This window comes from Ursus americanus, chromosome 10 (genome assembly GCF_024610735.1).
Source record: "Ursus americanus isolate L20-20 chromosome 10, mUrsAme1.1.p, whole genome shotgun sequence".
NCBI lineage: Eukaryota > Metazoa > Chordata > Mammalia > Carnivora > Ursidae > Ursus > Ursus americanus.
The window spans coordinates 43728552-43754823 of record NC_142136.1 but is presented as its reverse complement, the minus strand read 5'-3'; the positions used below and the strand labels follow the sequence as shown (position 1 = coordinate 43754823).

Below are 26272 nucleotides of genomic sequence, written 5' to 3'. Positions count from 1 at the left end.
CAAATACCTATGAGAATTTGGGAACATAGGGGGAAAAAATAGACAGAACTGTCTTGATTACACCAGTCATAGGAAGAACGATGCCTTCACAGGGACCATATTTGGAACAAAGACCAAAGTCCAGGGGCTTAAAGAGTCAAGGAAAAATGCAGCATTGTTAAGTATCAAATTAAAAATGTGATACTTGAAAAATGACCAAAATAACTAACCTTCTGTACCTCACTAATCTCACTCTGGTGATACTACAGTTTAATATTTTTCTGAGACTCTTAATTCCACTGAAGTGATAGCATTGCCTGAGCAAGTCCTAGGAGAGTTGCGTTTTTCAATCTGCTTTAAAGGTAGACACAACCGCATACGCTCTTAAAGCACAGATTAAGGGATTAGGGTAAAATGAACGGATCAAAAGTAAGATATAGCCCCCCTGGCAGCACTAAGACACATTGAAAACTTTGAAAGCAAACAATATTCTTGAATTGTTGAAAACTCAAGCAGCATCAGAGGTTGACAGAACCAACCATACAGGGATCAAGAAAACCATGAGGTTACTTTAGAGTAAATGGAAATTTAATTTTATTTTTAAAAGAATATTTGGAAAAAATATAGCAGTATAATTAGCAGCAAGGTACCTCTGATATTTAAAAATATTATTTAATCAATGTATTAATATTTTTGATCAAAATATTCATATTTTCATTAATATTTTCATCCATGTTTTAATATCTATATTAGTATTTACAAAAGGGGGAGATAAGATGAATGATCTCTACTCATCCCAAAGAACCTAAAGTTTTATTTTTTTTGACTCTTTTATTCTATTCACTTGTCAGTTATATCAGAAGCCTGAATTACACCCCCTGACATCACCCACACAGCCTGAATGAGACACACCTAGCAAATTTTTCTACATGAAATTAGAGTAAGAAAAGTCATACTACCCAAAGTCTTTGAGAATGAAATTTTAGCAGAACTAAAATAAAGGCGACGAAAATAGTTTTATATTCAAGGATCTCGGTTTCCCTCATAAAACAGTAGCAAAGTGGAAAGAGGATATAGAGAGCACTTACTGAGGAGACACCATGTGCCAGGTATTTGGCTAGGGGATCTACTCATGCTACTATAGTCCATCTTCGTAACAACCGAACAGCTTAGGTGCTAACATCTTTACACAGCTACAGATAGACAACGTACAGATGGGCTAAACAATCTATTAAGCTCAAGATGGCTAGAATATAATCAAACTTGAAACATCATTTGTCTAGTTTTTCTGATACATTAGCAACATTAAATGCAACTGTATTATCAAGGCACTTGCTAGCTACTTAAACACTGATAAAAGCAATGTTTAGTACCCTTCATGTAACTTAGAAAAAGAAACTTATCAACATTATTCCTACTACCCTAAACTCTAACCAGAAAATATTACCCTTCATATGATAAATTAGTAATTTGTTGCTAGTTCGCATTTTTATTCAGATGAAAACTTGTTACCAAGAATCTTCTGCAACTTAAAACATAACAGTAATATCATTTTACCATCACCTGTCTAAATATATGCCGAGAAGAAACTCCACATTCCATGAGTCAGTATTAAGACAGAAATAAAAATCTGGAAATTATTTGCCTGCCCAAATCAAATATCAGGTGATTTTCACAATTAATAGTATTAGTAAAAAAAAAAAAAAAAAAAAAATAGAACATAGCTTCTTCTTACCTTATAAATCCTCTTACCTTATAAAATAATCATTTCGAATCAGCAAAAGATGTTGAAGAATAGAAATGAAATATCCCTCCGCTCTAGTTTCCTTAACTGAGTTCCACACCATGTTGTAAATATCATCTGCTTCAGTAAATTGATTAAGGAATACACGGATTTATTTACCTCTACACCAAACTACTGCAATAACATGGCATGGAATCTACTCTGTAAGGCTTCAAAAGATTATTATGTGCCTTAGCCTAAAATAGGCATCATGTATATTTAACATCAAGTAAAACACAGGTATCTAGGATTCAGAGTAGTGGAAAACATTTTGCAAATGACAACCTGACCTGACACTCCCTGGCTTCTCCTCCACAATCAACTCCAACCAGTTGCCTCTCTCAAGCCAAGACGTTGCTGGTGGCAAGGGTAACAGGCAGCTGGTTGTGAATACCATATTATGTTTTCAGAGTGTTTTTACCAAGAGAGTGGGTGCCAGGCATTATCCACAGTGGAGCAGCCCCAGTGGAGGACAGGAACCTGGTAGATTTCTGGAAAAGCACACAGATCTGCAAACCCACAGAGTTAACAAAGGCCCATGTGAGTGTGCCCCCAAGGTGTAGGGCAGGAGCTAACTAGCAGGCTAAGGATACCCTACTCCTAAAGCTGAAAAGCAGTAGGGGAGGGGAGGTGCCCAACATGAAAAGAAAAAACAGATAGTGTGTACACACACACATACACACACACACACACACACACACACACACACACGAGAGGCCTAATAAAATCCATTTGTGGGTTGTAATGTTGATTTACATATACATGTACTCAGAAACACACACATTAAACTAATAAGTTTATATAAAATCAGTGATTCATAAGGGTTTGACTTTATACTGTTTATATAGAAATGGCTTCAGAAATTTAATATTTTGGGAGGTAAAGATTGGTTGGGGTTTAGCAACAATTTTTCATATTTCACTAATTTCAAAACAAAAGGATATTCAAGTTCAGCTCTAATATCTTCAAGGCGATGGGAGAACTCAAACAAATCTTCTTCCTTATGCTCATCAAACACTTTAAGTTGGATATCCAGGCCATCACTCTTCATACATTTTAAATTCTAGAGATATTAAATAGAAATGACAATGGTTTTCTTTTTAATAATGCAAAACAGTTAATGAAAAACACATAAACAATAAACTAACCAACTGACTGGATTTACAGCATTCAAACACTTAAAGTGTTAAATAATACTCACATCTTATCTATATTTCACAAATTTTTATACTCAAGCCCTTTTTCCCCACAGATAAATTATTCTTGAAGGTAATTTATCTAAATTTCCCCCTATTCAAGTACTCCTCTGATTTAAATATTAATAAGGAGACTGCAGGGCACTTACTGGCAAGATCTCTTTCAATCCACAACGCATAAATTCATTTCTGATGTGAAGCCTGAAGTCCAAATCATCAGGAGATGTAACAAGGGCGTTGATGAGCTGCATACACGCTACCTACAATAGATTGCGTGGGGAGACTTAGGCTCGGATTCCAACATTAAAGAAAGAGTCATAGAACTGAAATATTAAGTTTTTGTTCCAAGAATCCAACATCTTCCTTCAGAGGAGAAACTATTAAAACAATAACCTGTATGTTAATTATTTTAGTCAATTACAAATTAAACAAGAAATATTGTTTCGGTGGAGTTTTGTGTTTTGTTGTTTTTTTTTTTAATTTTCATTTGTTTGGGAATTCTTGTGGAATAGGCAAGAAAAACATTAGGCACTGGTACCATTCCATAAAAAATTCACTCTAGCCCAAAGTTAAATCTTGTCCAAAAATATCATTCCACGCACATACAACACAAAACTAAACATCCTAGTTGAAAAATTATAGATCTCTATTGGATATGTAATACTTACCTAAAATAGAACGGTAACTTGCCATTCATCAAGAGAAACCTAAAATTCCAAACGCTTCAAGGTCAGCAAATATCCTGAAACTGGTTAATGGGGTTGTTATAACCAAAAGCTATCTTACGAACACTGCACAATTAATTAGAACTAACCAGGTGATGGTTCTTACACTTTGGCAAGAATTCAAAATAAAGGGGCGCCTAGGTGGCTCAGTCATTGAGTGTCTGCCTTCGGCTCAGGGCGTGATCCCAGAGTCCTGGGATCGAGCCCCGCATCAAGCTCCTCTGCTGGGAGCCTGCTTCTTCCTCTCCCACTCCCCCTGCTTGTGTTCCCTTTCTCGCTGGCTGTCTCTCTCTCTCTGTCAAATAAATAAATAAAATCTTTAAAAAAAAAAAAAGAATTCAAAATAAATATATGTCATGTTTATTCCAAAGGCATAAAGAAATTACATAGCTAATTAAATCCTTTAGTATATACCTTAACTAATGAAAGTATAAATTTCACAGTATTTTCCAGTTATTTAACACTCCAAATTTCAAGGTAGATCTATTTTTTTTTTTTTAACCCCTGGCTGAAATCTGTCTTTCATTATCTGAAATCCCTATAATTGAAGCAAGAGATTGGAAGCAAAGGAGATGGTCTCCAGAGAAGCAAATTATTCTTTGTTGTGGATGATGATGCTATTTTTCTAAGTCTACATTCTACCAGAGTCTAACAAGAATGACTGGCTTACTGATCAATATGTTTAACCTCATGCTGTTCCCTAAATTGTCCTTTCTCCATCCCTTAAGGCAAGGTTTATATGAATTTAAAATGCCTTTTTTGTATTAAGACACCAACAGGGGTCTCAGGTCCTGCTGGTTGAAATATATCGTAATTATTGTATTTGATGTCTAAATACTAAAATCTGACCAGCATGCTTCTACTGTCAAAACGTAAGACTATTTAAACTGAAGGAAATGTGCCAGAAGATAAATAGGGAAAAGGGAAACATTTAAAATTTAAAAAAAATAAAATAAAATAAATAAACTTAAAAGGGAAGCTACCTTTCCAGTACACATTGACTCAGCTGTAACTGGCTCACATCACAAAGTTTAAAATGCTTTCTTTCCACCTCCTTGCCAGTTATTAGCCAGTAGCCACAAAAATAGTTTTTCAGCAATAGTATGTAGTTTTAAAAGATCTCAAAGAACATTTAAATAGTGTTTCTCTACATTCAGAGCAATTAAATTAGTATTAGTTGCTAGGTTTCTGGAAAAGACGTGAATTATAGACAACTCAAAGCAGCAAAAATAAGCAGCATAAAAATTAACCGGAAATAGGACTTAAATGTAAAGTAAATATATGCAGAACAATAGCAGCATGAAATTGAAGAGAAAGAAGGGAAAAGGATAATCCAAATTCTTTCCAGGAAACATCCTAAATGGCCATTTCCTATAAAAGGAAAAATAGAATATTGATTTAAGCTGAAAGAATGAATTTAATTATCTAAAATCCCTTCCCAATTCTAATGGTAATTTGCCATTATCATGACCTATAACACTCTTTAATCGATGTCATGTAAACATATGTCTATGAACATATGCAAGCTTACAGCAAAATGTAGTGTTCCCTTACAGAAAAATAATTCTATCATCAAGGTAAAGATCAAAGAGTTCCTTCTAGGTTTTTAACATGTATACTGAGATATATAGACTTGTTTGATCATAGAATTTCACACGAATATAGCATACTAGCAGAAGCAGGTGCCAATAGAGCATCTATGCCATTGAAATCAATTCCTACAGACAGTGGGAAAGGCTCAGGAACTCTGAAGGTAAACAGGACATATTGCCTGCCCTCACGAAGATAGATACAATGATAGACATACTATGTAGAAGAGTTACATTCCACATATAACAGGAATATGGAGACACTAAAGACAAGGACAGCTGGGTAACAGCACAGGCTCTTAAGAATGAACAAGAAGGCAGCCTGATGAAGTGAAGGACCGAGATGAGATGTGTGAAGCATCTAAAGAATGAACTTGTTAGAGGACATGGGACCTTCCAGTGAATTACAAGGAATTCCGATTTCCTGAGCAGTTTGTGAGGGTGAGAAGGGAGAGAACAGTGCAAGGAGTCACGAGAAATAAGTCTGAACAAGAAGACAGGCCAGGTCAGGCACAGCCTCATGTGCCAAGTCAGAAAATTCAGGTTCAACTGGAAATAGGGGAAACCACAAGGAGCAGGAACAGTAGAGGGAACAGTGTAAGTTAAGAAGCTATTGTAGAAACAACTTTAGTGAGCAATGATGAGAACCTGAACATTCAAAATGTAAGAGAAACTGACAGGATTTGATGGCTGAGTGGACATGGGGCTGACACAGAAGAATTCATGAGACCTCCTCACCTTTGTTCTTCAACTAGATAGGAGGTGGTACTATTAACAGAGCTATAAAATGCAAGGAGAGAAACAGGTTTTAGAGAAGAGGATAAATCCCGCTTTTAAAATTGTGAGGTTGTCAGGGATGTACTGTATGGTGACTAACATAATATAATAAAAAAAAATTTTTAAAAAAAACAATAAAAAAATAAAATTGTGAGGTTGAAATGTACATTAGGAGGGGCACCTGGGTGGTTCAGCTGGTTAAGCTTGACTCTTGATTTTGGCTCATGTCATGATCTCATGGTCATGAGATAGAGCCCCGAATCCAGCTCCTTGCTGAGTGTGGAGTCTCTCTCCCCCCTCCTCTTTCTCTAAAAATAAAAAATTAAGAAATGAAAGAAATATACATTAGGAATCATTCATTCATTAAAAAAAAAAAAAACTAGTTCTTGGGTACCTGGTCTACATCAGCCAGGGATATTAACAGAAGCTCAAAGAAATAATGGCATTGTGATATTCAGCATAAACAATCATCACGCTGTTTGATGTTCCAAAAATGTCGCCTATATAATCTCCATTAATTTGCATTTAACATATTAATTGTTTCAATAGCATGACAAAATGTACTTCCCTGTGGAATAGATGAGGGTAAGAAAACCAAGAGCTTCTGCCCTCCTAGAAGCATCCTAATTTAAAGCTTCTATCTTTGGACATCAAATTCACTCTCTGCAATACCTGCTCAACCATTTCATTTCCTCCAAGCCTATTTACTGGTGCCCACTAAGCACTTCTCAGTGCTAGGGATACAGCTGTGGAAAAAGACAAATCACTCTCAGAGATGAAGAGTCAAGACTGACTCCAAAGTTTTTGGCCTGGGCAATTCAAAAGATGTGATTATCATTGATTAGGATGGAGAATAAATCATTCACTAAGATGGGAGAAAGAGGCTTGGGAAAACAGATCAGGGGAGTTGGGTTTTAGAGATGTGAAGTTAGAAATATCTATTAGTGATCAGCATTGAAAAAAGAGGAGGAGGAAACTGGCTATAGGAAATCTGGGATCAAGAAACACATGACCACAGCAACTCATATAAAACTCGGGGTATTACATGGAATCACCCAGAAGTAGCAAGGAGAAAAGACGTACAGGAACTGATGGGGCATTTTGATTGCAGGTTTTGCTTTAATGGCTGGGGAAATAAAGTAGAAAGGCATCAGTGAAGTAGAAGAAAAAGGAGACTTGGGTGCCTAGGAATTATGGGAGGAAAGTGTCTCAACAGAGAGAGTGATTAACTGAGTCAGAGGGTCTAATAGGTCAGCTAAGATGACTAGTAAATTACCGCTGCATTTGGCCAATTGGTGACTTGACAAGAACAGTTTCTATAGAGACAGAGTTGCTGTCCCAAATAGGAAAACACCTGCCCTCTCATATGTACCATATGCAACCAAGACGATTGAAATCGGCACTAAAATAGTCTCCTCCTTCCTCTGAACACATCTTTATACTTTAGAAATACTGCTTATTAACCTTTGGTCTCAGCAAGTAAGACACTTCTCTTTAGGTGTTAAATCATGAACTCAGTTCTAATGATTAGGAAAGCAGATATTGCAAGCTCATTTTGATTCTCTTGTCTCAATTATCAAGAAGGAGCCTTGCATGAGAAAAAGTATTTTTAGCATAACTTGTAGCTGGAGGGGTGTGTGTAGGTGTGTGTGCGCGTGCATGCGTGTGTGTGGGCGTGTGTGTGTGCATCCAGGGCTTAGGATAGCTGAAGGTTTCCTCAAGAGCAGCAGCAAACAGAAGGTGCTCTGCAAGGACTGGGACCCGCCAAGCCCACAGACCAAGCGGAGGAAAATGAGCAGCCAGAAGTGTAATTACAAATAGTGGAGCAATGTCAGCAATGCAGTAAACCCGCAGCACAGACATACAACAGGGGGCAAAGTAAATAAACCGCAAACAGAAATCTCAAAGATAGTCAATATGAGGGATAGATCTGGTCAAAGGCAATCTCGGGAACAAGGCAAATGATCAAAGAAAAATCATTAGACCTAGAAAGAGGTTAATGAGCAAAACAAAGAAAGGAACATGCCACCATCTACCACACTTCATCAGCAAAGGAGCTCTCTGCCCTTGAAAACAGTCAGGTTTTTCATCTGTGAATACCCATTCCCTAAATTTCCTCTACAACACAATTTAACTTACTCCTAACCATCACCACGCTCAATGCAAAGATGAGAAAAAATAAACACTTAGCGCATTTTTAAACTTGGACCCAAAACCTTTGACCCTTTCGGATGAACAACATTAAACACAAAATTCAAGGTACTCTAACAGGTGTGATGCCCAAGGTTCAAAAATAAAGCTCATCCAATTTTTTCAAAGGCCACCAGAACAAATGCTTTCTCCGTGACTGTGCGGAAGGAATGGACAGGGTGTCTAAGAGCCAAAGCAAGGATATTCTTTAGAAAGCACACACTCTGGTCAACATGTTCGCCCTGAATACAAGTAGATGTTTTTACAAGTAAAACGATGGCTATATGAACGCTGAAAATATATCAGCTTTATAAGCTAAATTCACATTGTAAACAAGTACCAGTCAAGTACTTACATAAAAATTCTATCAGAATCTGTGAATAATTATTATGTGGGCCTGGAAGATACAGCTTAGACTGCTATTCATCTTCCCTACCCCATAGCACAAATCATCTGTTTCTCTTTGCACAATCAAATTTCAGATTTATCAAGTTAAAATGAGTAAATGATGCTTACAGAGAAACAGTTTGCCGCTAGTGCAAAGAAACTCCAAAGAATTTAAAACGCACACACGTTAATTCAGAATAAAAACTAACCAGACTACATTATGCAGACAAACACAGAAGCAGTAAAGTAGATCGACAGATGTAAAGTCCTTTTTAATTTTATTTAGACTTCCAGTTGAGTATTCTGTAAATGATCGACACAGTACGAGAACAAATCAGAGCGTGAGGTAACTGCAGAGTTCCCATACAAACACAGATTTAAAAAGCGCAGGATTCAAGAAGCTATAATTTATATGAACGGGAATACTGGAAAAACAAATGGATTTTTAAATATTTATTCAGACACTCCCCACGGAGACAGCGTTTTTGCTGGAACTCCTATTGCGTTTTACTTATGAAACATTAGCTAGCTTTAGATTCCCAAGTATAAGCTTCTTAAGGGCAGGAGTATTTTTTTTTTAAGATTTTATTTATTCATTTGACAGACAGAAAAAGTGAGCTTACACAAGCAGGAGGAGGGGCAGAGAGAGAGAGAGGGAGAAGCAGGCTTCTGGTTGAGCCACTAAGCAGGGAGCCCAACATGGGGCTCCATCCCAGGACCCTGAGATCATGACCTGAGCTGAAGGCAGACACTTAACAGACTGAGCCACCCAAGCATCCCGGGCAAGGGTGTTCTTCTGCATCGCTCTTGTATAACTCAATGCACAGCAGTCACTGAATAATTAACTAATTGCTTAATTATGAAACTCTGTGCAGTTACCTTTGAAGCATGAGCTAAGTTTATTTTTCTGGTGATCTACTGTAGCGTAAGTGAAGAAATTTATTATGTAAACTCAGAAAATTGGCCGTATATTCTAGACAAAAATTTTCACCACTAATTTATCTTTAGATGTGTGCTCGCTTTGGCAGCATGAGTTCACATTAGAGTATTAGTCCACTGTGTTTCCTTAACGTCTTAGCTTAATGGCTTATTATTTACCAGTCCATTTCAGTACACTGAACATTTTCATTTATATTGATATATTAATCCTACTGACGTAAACCTCAATAGAAGTAGTCAAAACAGAGAGGAATTAAAACAAATTGATCTCTGCATCCTTCTGGGATGCCCCAACACTGGTCCTAAACACAAAAACTTTCTACTATCTCTATTCTTCATTTAGTTCTTCATTAAATGTGAGGACAAGTTACTTGAAATTGAAAATAACTTCGGTTAGTAACTTGGGGGTAGAGGGGGTGGAAATATTTTTTAAAAAAATAGATTTAGATAGGACTATTCATTATAGTAAGACCTTTATTTGGTCTCAAGCAAAATTAAATCTGGGAATATTTTGAGCATTTAAGGGGTACAGAAAACAAAAAGAAAGAGAAGCAAATAAACTTGACTGTATCTAACAAGTGACTTTAACCTATGATTTGTTTCAATGTCATATTTCTCAATTACTGCCCAACAACAAATTTCGAAGTCCAGCGACTAAAACTCAATTAAAGGTAAGAAAATAAGAAATACGTGACCCAATCAATTTTGCAAATATCTATTCTGCTATTGAACTCAATGAAATCCAAAAATTGAAGAGCTTTTTGGTTTATTTTTTTTTATTTTGGTTTATAACTGTCTTTGCAGCAGCCACGGGAATGCAATTCTCAATCTCTGACTGCAGGGAGTATAAATGACCAACAGCCCAGTCCCAGCTGCTACCCTGTGAAATCCATCACAACAGGTGAGCTGAGGCCACACTCCCCAAGGGTTTCTCCCAGCCAATGTCTGAACACAGCAAGAATACTAAAATGGGACACAAGGGGGTTTGGCTTGAGGATTCCTCAACAACCCTGCCAAGTTCTCCTGGAAGTGCACAGGGGCCTAAGACACCTCCCTCAACCCTCCTTCCTTCTCTCCTCTACCCGGCATCAGTCTGCAGTGAGCTGGGCATCTCCCTACCCACCCACCCCCCCAGCCCTCTCCAGGCCTTCTAGTAGGCCTTTCCCCTGGTGCCATGCATACTAAATCTCTTGCTTCTCAAAAGACCCAAATTAACACAGCCTTGTTCTACAAAGCAAGTTCCAGCAAGAATATCGTTTTCAAGTTGTCTGATTCGTATTATAAATGAAACTTCATATTCAATAGGACACTTTCACTTTTTCTTCCCATTCTCTAAATGTGAGCACCTTTTCTTTAATATGTAACCATGAGATATTTGTTAAGACCATGCACATGCCAGGTGTCTCTCCTATAGCACAACCTGGCCTCTCCACCAAATCTTCAGATGCTCCAAAAGCAAGGATTGGACTCAATTTTATCCTGAACTGAGAATCCTAAAGTTTATCAGCCAGTTGGGAGGCCACATTGAAAGCACTATTACCCAGTAGCTGCCTGTTTGATAAAGGTCCCAATTAGGGGACCCCAATAACTACAAACAATACTTTGCTTCCAGAAGCACCATGTAGACCTTCAAGACTATATATGTTATGACGAAGCCAAGTGTTAACTTGCTGGTCTCTCCAAAGACACTGACTTTCACCTCAGAGCTGATCCTAAGAGCTGTTCAAGTGTCTAAGCAAACGCTACTCTTCAGACAGCCATGAAGGGCTCTCCACACTGAGGCTACCATTGGTCCTGCAGAAAAAATTTATTTATGTGTGCCCCACAGGCATTTACCCCTATGATGGGTGTCACGCAATTAGAAAAGGAGGTAAGATATCTGTCCCTGATTTTAATTGAAGTTCTCAATGATACCGCGTTGGCCCTGGGAAGCACTCGGCTTCAACTCACTAGCCAGGGGTGTTATGGATAAAAGAATTGCCCTAGACTTCCCTCTTGCTAAACCAGGGGAAGTCTGTGCAATCACTAATATATCACTCTGTACCTGACTACTTCAGGCAAAGTGGAAAGATCAATAGAAAAAATTCAGAAGAAAGCCTTCTGGTGTTCTAAGTTGGACCCTGATGGTCTGTGGGATTTGTTCAGTGGGCCGTATGTAGGACCTGGAAGGCCTGACTGGAGTCCATACTGCAGGTGCTTGGAGTCTGGCTGACCAACAGCCTTCATTAAATACTCTGAGATAAACTGAACTGATTTCATCATCACCTGCATCGATCAGAATAAGTGCTGCCTGTGATGTAAGAGTTGAATTCCCTATGCTCAGTGTTTCTCTCCTAAAGCACAGCCGACTGCAACTGGAGATTGCGGCTGATACAAAGCTGTCCACAAACCACTACTGTTGCTGTGGGTAATGAAGTCCTTTGTTGTTGACCCAGGGAGTCACGTCTTCTCACAGCACCCATAAAACTACGGCAGACTAAGATGCTAATACACAAGTGACATAAAAATCACAGACCCTTCATGTTCTTGACACTCCCACCCATGAGTCCAAGAGGCCTGAGGCAAGGTTTGCTGCTGCGGCAGGAGCACTGACGTGTGTCCTAATGTGTCACGTGCTCACCAGTGTAGAGTGTTGGGACTAGTGTTTCCCTTAGAACATTTCTGGATGTGATCTGGCACTTCTACATTACTCCTGGCCAATATCACCCACACAGAGCTCCCTGGGCCTGCCAAAACTTCTGTTAAGGTACCCAGTACCATTTCCTGCTTCAATTACTCACAGCGGATTATGCTGCTTGAATCTGAAAAGCCCTCTCTGACACACTTGAGAAAAGTAGCATATGTTTAAGTCTGATATTTATATTAGTACTTTTTTTCTTGAGGCCTGGAAATAATTTTAAGTTACTTCTGGTACTTATTTTTTTCACTTTCTTACTATACCATATGAGTGGGAGGAATGAAAGGATGTTCAATTTTATCAGAAACATGGGCAGTCACATTATCTTCATTATTATCAGACTCAAAAAAAAAAAAATCTAACAATCCTCCTTGAAAAAGTACTTTGTTACAGGTTGCAATAAAAGAACAATGAGAATTTTTTTTAATTTTACCATCTCCCATTTTCTCCAATTTAAAAGCAAACAACAGGTTTCTATTTTATTCAGCAATAAACAAGTTTTATTTTTAATTTGGTGATTTGCTAATATCAACCAGACTAGTAATTTCAATAAATGCAAATTTTACATAGGTAATGGTATTGAAATGGGCACTTAGAGCAATAGCTTTATGGGAAAATTGATAACCAGCTAGCTCTAAAATATACTTTACTTAAAGAAAATTCAGAAACACCCAAAGAGGAAAGTATTTTTAGATATTACTAAAGGGTTGCTTGATCTTTTTAAAGGAAATAGAGAACAACCAGCAGTCCCAGAAAAGACAACCTACTTATTTCCTCACCACCCCCCAACTCCCTAAGTTAGCTATCTGGAAAACAGTACCTTCACCTCTTAACTTAAGCTTGCCACCTGCTAGCTTAGGCTTAGTAATAATGAGAAACTTTTCTTCAAGAATAAAAACCCAGAACAAAAAGGCTGAGTAGGAAAATTAAAAATTAAAAAAAAATTCTCCCCATCATTTATTCATGATCAAGAGCATAGAAATTTAATCCGAGCTTATCAAAAAAAAAAAAAGAATAATGCTAAAATGAACTTCCACTTCTCAATGAAAATTAAACTTTAAAAACTGTATCAAGAAATTTTAGTGTTTCAAAAAATAACCATAAAAGAAAATATAATTACAACTAAGGCAATTAGTTTCATAAGAGCAAATGTAATCAGTCACCTATGTCTTGGTAAAATTTCTCAAGAATTGAGTCAAATGGTTGACTTCAACTTACCCAAGGGAGATGTTGCTGGCTAGCCATGCCCCCACCCCTATTCCCTTAACACTAAATATGGCAAACAAGCAGTCATTAAAAAAGAAATCATCTCCACCAATATTCACAGGTAGCATTATCCATAAAAGCCAAAAAGTAGAAGCAACCCTCATGTGTAACCAACTGACAACTGAAAAACAAAATGTGGACTAGCCATACAATAGCCTAATATTTGGAGGGGGAAAAATGAAGTTGTGATACATATTTCAACATGAATGAACACTGAAAATATTAAGTGAGAGCACCAGTCAGAAAAGACCACATATTGTATGATTTTTATCAAAAATCCAGAATATGAAAATCTGAAATATGAAACCTGAATTTATGAAAATGGAAACAGTAGATTAGCAGTTGCCTAGAGCTAGAGGGAATGAGGGTATCACAAGGGGTTGGGAGGTGGGGGCTGAGGAGATTCTTTTAGGGGAATGAGAACGTTCCTGATGATGGTGAAGGTTGCACAACTCTGATTATACAAAAATACTGAACTGCCCACTTTCCATGGATAACTTTTAAGATATATGAATTTTATCTCAATAAAGCTGTTAAAAAAAGGAATCATTTCAAAATTTCATCAAATCTTTAAATATATTTTAATTTCTTCATGTCTTAGTATCTTCTATAAACTAATAATCCATTCTCAATTTTTTTAAAGATTTATTTATTTGACAATGAGAGAGACAGCTAGAGAAAGAGGGAACACAAGCAGGGGGAGTGGGAGAGGAAGAAGCAGGCTCCCAGGGGAAGAGCCCAATGCGGGGCTCGATCCCATAACGCCAGGATCACGCCCTGAGCCGAAGACAGACGCTTAAGGACTGAGCCACCCAGGTACCCCCCCCCATTCTCAATTTTTAACTGGCCAGAATGATAGCACCTTCAATAAATGGAGAGCAACTGCCCTCAATAGAAATGACTAAACAAACTCAAGAATGTTTTTGATACATGTAGTTTGCCTTCAGGTTCATATGGTAATCAGTTATAATTCCACAAGATTAGATAGGTTTACCTCAATGTCTGATAGCCAAAACAAATTTAATATTCGAGTTACCAAGAATTTTAAGGTTGTAATAGTCACCTTTCAATTAATGAGTCAATCACATTATTTACCTAGATGAAACATGGCTTTGTTCTTAACAAGACATTCTTTACCTCTTTCCTCAGAGCTTTAAAATGTTAAGTGAGCATAATGCTGCTGTAAACAAATTGGGACCCCAGTTTTACCAAGATATTTTGATTCTTTATTGTGAAATAATTGTAAATATACAGAAAGTTGCAAAAAGAAAAAATGTATAGGTAGGTCCCAGGTGCTCTTTGCACAATTCTGCCCCATGGTAACATCTTGCATAATGTAACACTAAAACCGGGAAACTGAAATTGGCACAACCCAGAGAGCCTATTCAGATTTCAGCAGCCTTACGTTATTTGTGTGTACAAGTGTGGTTCTATGCAATTTCATTGTACATACACTGAATTTGCCACCATCACCACAATCAAGAAACGCAACTGTTTCACCACACACAACTCTCTGTTGCCATTTACTTATGGCCACACCCAACACTTTGCCAGACCCTATCCCCAACCTTTGGCAACCACTAAACTGTTCTCCATCTCTAAAACTCAGTTCTTTCAAGGCTACTATATAAATGGAATCCTCCAGTGTGTAAACCTTGAGGATTGGCATTTTTCAATCAAGGTAATTCCCTGGAGATTCATTGTTGTTGTATGTAAACTGTTGTATGTATCAATAGTTGTCGGATTAAGCTGTTGTATCAATACTTGTTGTATGTATGTTGTTGTATGTATCAATAGTTCATTCTTTTTCGTTACTAAGTATTCCATGGTATGGGTGTCCACAGTTTAACCATTCACCTGTTGAAGAACATCTGGATTGTTCCCAATTTGAGCCTATGACAAATAAAGCTGCTATAAAAATACGAGTATGGGTTTGCGTGTGAGCCCGTGTTTTGTTCATCTGGGTCATGTTCATGAGTAGAACTGCTGAGCTGTAGTTACATAACAATTTTAATACCAACACAGCTAATGTTTCTGAAGAAGGAAGATCCTCCTCAATCTCCATTCTCCACTTTGTTTTTAATTTAACAAAATTACTTTCTAAGGCTAGCATTTACTCAACATTTAAAGCAAATAAACTAAGCGTTTTAAATACATTAATCTATGTAATAATCCCCACATCCACAATGAAGTAGTGATAAATATTATCATTACAAGTGAGAGAACTGAAGCATGGGAAGTGGTCTGGGACATGATCAGGGGTCACAGAGCCAGGATGTGAAGGGTTGGGGCTTAAATTCAAGCGGCTTGACTCACAAGTCTACTCCTTCCATCACAAGACACCTCCCCTCCCACTGTAGGGACATGTGTGTTATTAGATCAAAAAGTATACATCAGTAGGGGTGCCTTGGTGGCTTGGTCAGTTAAGCGTCTGCCTTTGGCTCAGGTCCTGGAATCAAGCCCCGCGTCAGACACCCTGCTCAGCGGGGAGCCTGCTCCTGCCTCTTCTCCCCACCAGTGCTCTTTCTCACTATCTCTATCTTTCTCTTTCAAATAAATAAAAAAGAATCTTAAAAAAAAAAAAAACTAACTTTTTACTAATTAAGCATAAATTTACTTTGTAGCTATGAGTACATCTTGGTTTTCGAATATTGCTGCAAATTAGAATCATCTGAGAATTTTTAAAAATCCCAACAGCCAGGTCACACCAATTAAATTTTAAAAATATTGGGAGATGGGAGTCAGCTATCAATTATTTCCTTAGAGATACTCAGATTATTAGCAATAACTTTAACAGTAATTCCAACAATAAAAAACTCTTAAAAAAAAGAAATTAAATGAATATTAGTTATGCAATTTGGACAATATAATCTTTAAGTCTAAAAGTGACTGTCTAGGAACACTGAAATATTTAAATATCTTTGAAAATTTTAGTGTACCTTGGTCTCATTATTATTCATGTAAACTCTCAACTTTTATGATATACAAACTAATAAATCAGTGAAAAGCCATAATTCACTTAATTGCCAAAACTTCTTAAAATTTGTAACAATCAACAAATGAGAGTAACAAAGAATAAACAGTTCATGGGCTGTAATTACATATTTCACAGATCTCTAGTAAGACAGCTTCTAGGAAAGTAACCTAAGGAAATAATAATAGATATGTGCCAAGTTACATACGTAAGATCCATTATGATATATTATCTGATGTATTATCTATTAGAATTCTATACATTATTTGAAATGTTATAAAATATTAGATGACATGCAGGGTTTCATACTTGAATATAAGCCAGTCAGCAAACAGTTACAAAACAGTGTGTAGGATTATACATGAAACCTACTTGCAGTTGAACTGAATCGTGCCGGAGACCTTCCACAATAGATGAAAATCTGTCAATTTTTCTTTCTTCTCCAGCTGATGTTAAAGCTTCTAAAACTTCTTCAAGGCTATCAGAAATTTGGAAATTAATTAAATTGCAGAAATTAAATAATCCAATGCCTTAATACAACTGCTTGATCTACTGAACTCCAGAATCACTACTCCTAGGTAAGCAGCAACATTTTAAAAACTAACTGAGTGCATAGCATGTATCAAGTAGTAGCTACATGTTTTTATTCATTTATTCCTAATAACCCTATGATGAGGGTTATTTATCAAACACTCATCAAGTGCTTTCTACACATCAGGCACTATTTAAACCAGTTTACAAATATTAACTCGTTTTAATGTATATAGTTCTAAGAAGTAGGTATCATCCCTTATTATAGATTAGGAAACACAGGGAGAGAAAAGTTAAGCAATTTGTCTGAGGTCTCGCATCTCCTAAATGGAGTAAGGATCTGAAATCGGACAGTCTGTGTGGTGTGCACTGTCTCGGCATTCTTAACCACTACACTCTCCTTCCTTTTAAGTATAAAGAAGTCCGGTAGCCAAAAATACATAGTAGTAAGGATTTATAGTCAAACATAAAAAATAATGGCTGCACAAGAACTACACTTGCTACTCCTTTAAAGAACAGTGTGTTAACATGACCTGGTATACTGTAGAAACTCAGTTTGTAGACACAGACATGTAGACAGTAAACATTATTTACATCATTTTGATAACCTGTTATGAAGTCAAGAAATAATAATAAATATGGACGTGGAGGAAGAGGAAGGTGAAGAAAGAGGAGGAAAAAGAGGGTAAAAAAGAGGAGGGAAGGAGAGGGACAAGAAGAGGGAAAGGAAAGAACAAGTGGTGAGGGAGGGAGAGGGAGAGGGAAAAGAGAAGACAGGAGAAATGGAAGGGGAAAGAGGGAGGAAGAGAAGGATGGAGTAGGAGGACAGGGAGAAAGGCCAAGGCGGAGCACAAGCAGCATCATGTGTGTCGCATTAAATAAACACTTCGGGTTCTGCAATACAAATAATAGGGTCTTTTGAAAATGGGAAAGGGAACGTGCTGAAGGTGTGTGCCTGGCTTGGTGTGCTGGGACTGCCGCTGGGGACATCCATGGATACACCACGGAGGGCAAGTCCTGAGGAGTGCCTGCAGACTCTCCAACTCATCCACACTGGGCAGCCCAACAGAACCCAGCCCCGGCAAGGTCAGCACAAGGACAATTTTCAAATGTGTGCGGGAGGTTCCGCTTACAGGCTTCTGCCTAGCCTTTATGAAAAAGCTATTTCTCTTTGTTCTGTTAGTTGTTCAGTTTTTTCCTATCTTTATCCTTTTTATTTGTTTGGTTTTTGTTTCAAGGTTTTATTTGAATTCTAGTTAGTTAACACATAGTGTGATACCGGTCCCAGGAGTAGAATTTAGTGATTCATCACTTACATGTAACACCCAGTGCTTATCACAAGTGCCCTTATCTTTAGCCTTTTTAAAAGGCATTTAATTTTTAAATGCATCCTATAATAAGTAACCCAACCTTAAAAAAAAAAAAAAACTTATCTTTGTAATTATCTTTTAATATGTATGTGATGGTCTTTTAGTTACAACCCTAACACATGTGGATAATGTCTTTAAAGCTTAAAATTCCAGGATGTACTCTATGGTCAAAGACTCTGTACCTTCGACCAGTAAAGTACTACTATTTCATATTGCACTTTTAAAATCTCCCTTACAAATAGATTTTCAAATATACAATGTTTGCTTTTATAAGGGACTATACATGAGTCTGAATTAACTATCTGAAAAACAAAAATACATAAGAAACAGAATCCATTTGTATATATTTTTAAGTCTTCATTGAGAATTTTTATTTAAGGATTGAATTCAGAACAGTTTAAAATAAATAAGATGAAGAAACAGTTTTCATAGAGACATGTTAGCCTATAACTACTATGTTGACTGAGAGATCATTATTACTCAAACATTTCTGTTTAGCCAATTATGAATCTGAATCAGCTGCTTTAGTATTCATTTATTAACAGTAAATTCCAGTCTAAAATAGAATAATGAAAACATTAAGTAAATCAAATTATACTGTTATATAACTAGAGAAATGAGTTGAGAAGACTCACATGCTTTCCTCTCCTACAATGCATACCGCAGAGAGGAGTTTCACCACATCTGTCATCATACTCGGGTGCTCGGGATCGATGGCTTTGGCTAATAGAGAAAGACTCCTCTCTTCACTCATAATTCTTTCCAAGCCATACTATAACATTTTGGAAATAAAACGTTAAATGTTAGCCGTTTATTGGGGAGGGGAGGAAGTAGCACCCTAGAGGAAGCATAATTATTTAAAAAGTTGATAGGATATTTTTACACTTAGTAAAAGCCAGAAAATATAAGGAATATACAACATTCTAAAAAATTTTTTTAAATAAAAATTCATAGAAGTATTCACATCAAGAAGTAGGAGAGTCAACCAAATATAAGTAACTTCTCAAAGTTGATTTTACAATGGTAGGACTGATAATTATTAAGAGAGGTAAGTAACCAAATGGAGAAAGGGAGAAGCAGTGAGGAAAATTGAGATTTCCCAACAGAAACAGACAAAATGAACAGTCCATTTTTGAATCAGGCCCTGAGGGCATGAGGAGCTTTCCTGGGAAGGAAGGTGGGTGAGGGACACACTACCACAAGGTAACACACAGATCAACTCTATCCCACAAAAACAGAATGAGAACCCACAGGTGCAATGTCAAGTTTTCAAGCAAAAAGTAAAATTTTAATGAAATTAATCCAACATATCTAAAATATGATCGTTTCAACATAATCAATATAAAACATTTGTTGATGAGCTATTTTACCCTTTTTTTCTTCTAAGTATTCAAAATCCAGTGTCTATTTTCTATTTACAAACCCCTCAATTCAGACAAGCCGCATTTCAGGTGCCCGGCAGCCACATGTGGCAACCACATAACACAGTGCAGACCTAGAGAGTAGCACTGAGTTCCTAAGATGGGCACGAGTTGAAAGATGACTTGGGCAGATACCATGCAGAAACTGCCATGAGGAGCACAGGTATTCTAATCAGAATGATATTTTATCATCGGAAAGACAATGCAGTTGTAAACACATTATATAAATGGGATGATGCTGGCTAAGGATAAAGTTTGTTTGCTACTGCTAGGATGTCACATCCAATTAGAAGATAAGGAGTCATGTTAATGACTTCGTGTTTTGATTTAAGGATGTATACATCTCTTAGGGCCCACTTACAATCTATGGAAGATAAGTATCAAATAACAGAGGATAAATAGAAGCAATAAAATGATACGATTTATCTTCCATGCATCCCAGAGGATCCTTCTAAAGAGTGAGAAATTGGTTGATTAGAATTACTACTGAACGCAAAAAAGGACCTTAATCCCAATTACAGACCTATGAACTATGGCTCAACTCAAAATTAACACTAGATATAAGTATCAAAGTTAAATCTGTAACAAGCTTAGACTCAAATGCTGTGAGTATGAAATCTTATTTATAATTTTCCTATCTCGCAGATTCCATTTATAGAAAGAAGCCGTTACAGTGTGCTGAAATACCTCATTTGCTTTATACCGCTACCTAAGGAACACAGGTACAAAGGAAGCAGCACAGGCAGGAGGGCCCAGGGCCCCAGGATATGCTTTCTGGAGAGACTTCTCCCTCTTAGTGGTGATAGAGAAAAGTTTACAAATAGACAGCAAAACCAGCCAGGAAATGATCACTTTCGTGATGCCCTGGGCTGTCTCATAACTGAAAACAAAGAAAGAGAATGCAGGCATGGGGCCAAGGACCACAATATTTTTTTTATATTATATTATGTTAGTCACCATACAGTACATCCCTGGTTTTTGATGTAAAGTTCAATGATTCATTAGTTGCGTATAACACCCAGTGCACCATGCAATACGTGCCCTCCCTACCACCCATCACCAGCCTATCCCATTCCCCCAGGACCACAATATTCTTTGATAATCATTCCAGAGAATTGTCAGAAGCTTATAAGGTACCACTTAGATCCAATTCAAAAAGTCAATCAGTCAATGATTACCAAGTACCAAAGGGCTGGCTCTGTCCTAAGAAACCTGAGGACTGAGTGAAGCATTTCCCCTTCATTTCCCACCTACCCAGACGTCCTTAACCAACGCCCGCACCTCTGGAATCAGAATCCGGGGGCTCTTCCAACTTACTCAAGGCAAGGCACACCGATTTCCTCCAGACGATACTACCTCCCTTCTCTGCGGAGCCCTCCAGCTCTAAACCATTTCGTGTGGAGAGCAGAATATGAGCATTCTCGGATTTCATAGTTTTGACTAGCACCCCCTAACCTCCAAAAGCTCCATCATCGGTGGTATTCTGACTCTGCTAACGCAAAAGCATGTAGTGCTCATTCTAAGGCTGGAATGAGGCCAGCTGACCACCACCGCATACCTAGAACTACAGGCAGAATTGCTGCCTACTTGAATAAAATTACTCTTGTTCAGTTATTTCAAAAAAAAAAAAAAAAAAAAACAGTACACAACAAAAACTGTGGATTCTGAGAGAAATCATCAACTTACCAGTGCTAGCATCTAAAGTGCATTAAATGAAGCCTATTATAAGGTTAGAGGCAGTGACAAATTTTGGAAGGTCTAAGGATGTCTCTCTACTGAATGTCAAGGACCCACCCTGGTTTATATGAAAACTTATGTGTTCTAAACCGAAGACTAAAGCCAGGTTCCATCTGCATTCTACTTGAGACCTATTATTACCTAATAGATGGAATTTCAAGCCATTGCAAAAGAGTTCAGTGGGAGAAGGGGAAGACCTTAAACCCTGTATAGGTGCTGAACAGGCCATGAATACTGATGGTGGCTAACTCCCTCTGGTGAGCTCATTCCAGGAGCAAAGAGAACACGGGTGAAGGTAAGGGCGCTGGCCTCAGGGGCAAAGCACCTTTGCTGCGGCTGCACACCTTACAGCAACACACAGAAAGTTAACTGACCAAAATGAAGCCCCTGCTCTCATTATCTCTCAGTTCAAATATATTTCACTTCTCGTCCTTTTGTTTCCCCCTAATATTCAAAATCTTCTTCCAAATAGAAAATATTTATCAGTCCAGTTTATTATAGGATATTCACTTCCACCTGTTACCAGATTTGCTCATTATATTAATAACCAAATACGAGTACCTAATAAGGTACCACTTTCTTTTAAGACCTGTATTTTTTCATCATTCAATTAACTCCTTTAAACACCACACAGCGAGATAAATGAAAAATCATCAACCAGTCTTGGGGGGGGGGGGGTCTTTACTGAAAAATTATTTCATATATTATTAAGTTTAGAATTTAGACATTATAATACTAATTCCAAGTATCAGCAACTTTCTATTCTTATTGGCACAGGTGATAGCAATCAACACAAACAATATATTCCAGCTCCACAAATACAAACTATAAGCAAAAGCAGTCTATTATAAGAGACACACTACGTCAATTAGAACCTAAATACATAAGCTTTACTCGCTCTCCAATTCAATCTCAAGCCAAGCAGCACTATTACCCTCTGTATACTACCTCACCTCACTTCGATTATGGGTATTCTCAAATTTAAAGAATGATCCACAAGATTACTCACGGTACCTAAAATCTAATTCTTACAGAACTGTGAGTTCAAATCTAGAATATATTTGAATATATAACAACATAGAAAGGATTTCTATATCAGACAGTCCCTTGAAAATCTTATCTGACTAGAGAAGGCAGGGAGGTAAAAAATATTTCATTGGTTAAAAACAAAACTCAGCTCAAGGAAGTGCTGAAAAATAAAACAAAAATAATCTGAAAATATAACTTTTTGCTACATTTAATAAAAAGAAATATGAATGTTAATTTAAGTACCATTACTTGAGTGTGTAGTCAGTCCTCTAAAGGCTTATTTTAAAAATGTGAAATATTAAAAACTAAAATTAATCAGAAATATATAGACAGTTTTGCTCTAAAACACAAACCATCCTAACACCATAGGTAAAATTCCACTCCTGCTGTCTAATGGCAATGAAAACACTATCATTACTGCACCCATCATGAGGTAGATATGTTTAGATGCTGAAGCTAAAGACATGGCATGGGATAGAGCTAATTTCTGCAATTAACAGTACAAATTCTACTAAAAATGGAAATGCTGTCAGATACATCTGACTTCAGTTAGGAGCTTCCAGTATTTCTCTCTTCTAACGTATCCCTTCAAATATGCAAGCTCTGCAGACCCGCCCTATTACCCTTGGTCTCAGTATTACTTACATTAAGCACCATTCCTCCATTTCTGGGACCCGCTTCCTATCGGTTCACATTAATTTCATTGCAGATTTCAGTTCCTAAACTAAAAAAACGGTCTTTCCAACTTGATTTTTTGGTAATAAGCGTTACTGCAGACCACGTTTAATTATCATGTATGACTTCAAAACTTATTCATGCTATTCTTTGAGAAGGAAGGGAGGAAGAGAGAGGGGAACAAAAAAGAGAGTAGATAGAGAGGATTAATGTGCACATGAGGATTTAAGCATCACGAGAGGATCCATTCATCCCCAAGTTTCTCCTGTTGAGAGATGGTTGATTTGATACAAAACTAGAAATCGACACAATTCAATATTTTTTCCATTATGTACTCAACAGCTTATCAAAGCAGTACATCTCTTTAGTGCAGATTCCATAATACACAACTGTATTTCATAAAAATTCTCTAAGAACTGGTGAAGAATACAATATAATTACCTATGTACATACCTGTGTATTCATCAAAGCCTTTAGACACTGTATGACTTTATGCTGATTCTTCTTTACAATTTTTTCTTGTCTGCATTGGCATAAAAAACATCAGTATTAGAATTATAATTGGACAGGCAAATGTAGCTTAATTGAAAATAAAAATGAACAATATACTTACATTTTGCCACTTATCAGTCTTTCCAAAATGTCCAGTAATAATCCAAGCCCCTCTCGTCCAAAGCTTTCTACCCAACTGATAAACAGAAAAAGAAAAAAAAGAAAAAAAAACAAAAGGCAGTTTACATGGTCAGTATTCTAGTTTGAATATCCCAACACAATATAGTCACAAATATTTTACCCTTATCATGTTCTAATCATAAATACAAGAATAACACCAGGTACAAAATCAATCATGATTTATTATCTTACTTGTGAAAGGAAGAGTAGCAATGGGATAAACCAGCTTGTGAGAGCTCACTGTGCCCATCGCTTCCGTTCTCTGTGTCCAGCACCATTGTGTTAGTAGCTAGAATCTGCCATGTTGGAAGTACTACACCACAGAAATCAGCAAATGCTGCCAGTCAGAGCATCTCCCCCCACCCAGAGAGCTGGCTGTTAAACATTTACCAACACACCACTGGATAAGACTCACTTTAGAATTTTCCTAAAAGCAGAAATCAGGCAAGATTAAAAGAGGGAAGACTCAGGGATGCGTGGGGGGCTCAGGTCATGATCCTGACCAACCAGGAGTTGGTTGGTCACCTGCCTTCGGCTCAGGTCATGATCCCAGGAACATGGGATCGAGTCTCACATCGGGCTCCTTGCTCAGTGGAGAGTCTGCTTTTCCCTCTGCCTCCTGCTCCCCCCGCTTATGTGCGTGCTTTCTCTAACAGATAAATAGAAATCTTAAAAAAAATTTTTTTAATTTAAAAAAAAAAAGAGGGAAGACTCAGATCTAAAGATTGCTGAAAAAAAATTCAAGACATTGAAAGAGATGTTTTAGGAAAATTTCTCAAACCACTGACATGCATTCTACAAATGTTAATTTCCCAAGTTACAAAATTCAATTTTTTTTAAAAGAGCTTTGTCGTTATTTTTAAATGAATATATTCATCTTGACCAAGCCACCTCTTTTCATAAACCAAATGATATAATCACAGTACTGCAATATAATTAGGACACTACCACCAATAGTCAACAGCTCACCTTGATTATAGAAAAACTACCTCAATATTAATACATTTTTTCAGTAGTGATTTAGAAAGCCTTTGAACAATAAAGAATATATTGTTTCCCAAAAAGCAGGAGGAAGGAAAAGAAAGGATATATAACGGTTTATTTCTTTGTATATATGTTTGTATGTATGATTTTGTGCGTAAGCCTTGAAAAATGGAACTTTAAGGGCAAAATTTCATCCAATAACTAAAAGCAATTCTTAAATACGAAGAACACATTTAAGTCACATACCAGTATATAATACCATCTTCTTAAGACAGAACATTTCCTATGACAACAATAAAAACCAAACACAACATTTTTAAATGAAATAATATTGTTTAAAAAAATTCATCTTCATTTGTACACTTGTGAATACAGCTTATTTACCTGTAAATATTCAGAATCTGAATCCTCCCACCACCAAAAAAAAAAAAAATGCAATTTGCCATTTAGATTGCAGACTCTCATCAACTATTTTATTCATCTCTTCCCTGTCCAGTGAAAGCCAGTGAGTAACTAATTCAAGAATGTACTTAAGCAACAAACATACTCTGATTCTCTCCTATAAAGGAAAAGCCTAAAGATCACTATTAGAGTGAAGGTGAAGAAAACAACCTAAATAGAAGCCAGTGTTTTGAAACCGGCATGCTACTTCAAAAGTGTTGAGTTTACTCTCCACTATCAGCAACACACAGGTTACCTGTAGGCATTTCAAGCCTCGCTTTCATGTTTTATGGAAACACCTACAGCATCTGCTGAACCGTTTACCTTGCTGACATCCTATTCCGTGTATTTATTCTTATTTTAAATGAAGCAGGGAAGCTTGAAATCAAACACATAAAGAGTAATTTGAGAGGGGCGCCTGGGTGGCTCAGTGGGTTAAGCATCCAACTCCTGATTTCAGCTCAGATCAGGATCTCAGGGTCGTGAGATCGAGCCCTATGTGGGGCTCTGTGTGGAGTCTGCTTGAGATACTCTCTCCCTGTCCCTCTTCCCCTTCCCCTGTTCTCTCTTTCTAAATGGACAAACAAGATCTTTAAAAAAAAAAAAAAAAAAGGCAATTTGAGAATGTTACTTGAGCCAACACCGAGACACGTGGACAAATTCTGCTCATCAGGCCCTCCTGTGTTCATTCGCCACAGCAGGACTTCAGTATTTTGTTTGAAGTGAATTTTTAACAATCTCTGTATACAAAGTATATCCATGAAGATATTCCAAGGCTAATATAAGTGATTTAGGATTAATCATACTGCTATCTCCTTCAATGACTGTGGAAAATAGTCACTATTCCTAAAACTGCCTTATACCAAAATAATTCTAAATTATGTTAATAAAACAAAAGATTTTGTTTCACTTACTATGCTTCTGTTGGAG

The 26272-nt window shown here is 37.2% G+C and overlaps 1 protein-coding gene across 4 annotated transcripts in view; it reads right to left on the bottom strand.

Annotated features, from left to right (window-relative positions):
* DIAPH3 (diaphanous related formin 3) overlaps positions 1-26272 on the bottom strand; it is a 475240-nt gene that overhangs the window by 312069 nt on the left and 136899 nt on the right. For all 4 annotated transcript variants that reach the window (XR_015725940.1, XM_087865106.1, XM_087865107.1 and 1 more), the window contains 7 exons: positions 23859-23933; positions 23699-23768; positions 19019-19155; positions 16855-16960; positions 3108-3218; positions 2707-2825; positions 1732-1848 (listed from right to left, as the gene is read on the bottom strand). Coding sequence is in view for 3 of the 4 variants with exons in the window: in XM_087865106.1 (XP_087721232.1) it covers positions 1732-1848; positions 2707-2825; positions 3108-3218; positions 16855-16960; positions 19019-19155; positions 23699-23768; positions 23859-23933 (735 nt within the window). In the remaining variant the exon portion in view is untranslated. The remainder of the gene's footprint in view (positions 1-1731; positions 1849-2706; positions 2826-3107; positions 3219-16854; positions 16961-19018; positions 19156-23698; positions 23769-23858; positions 23934-26272) is intronic.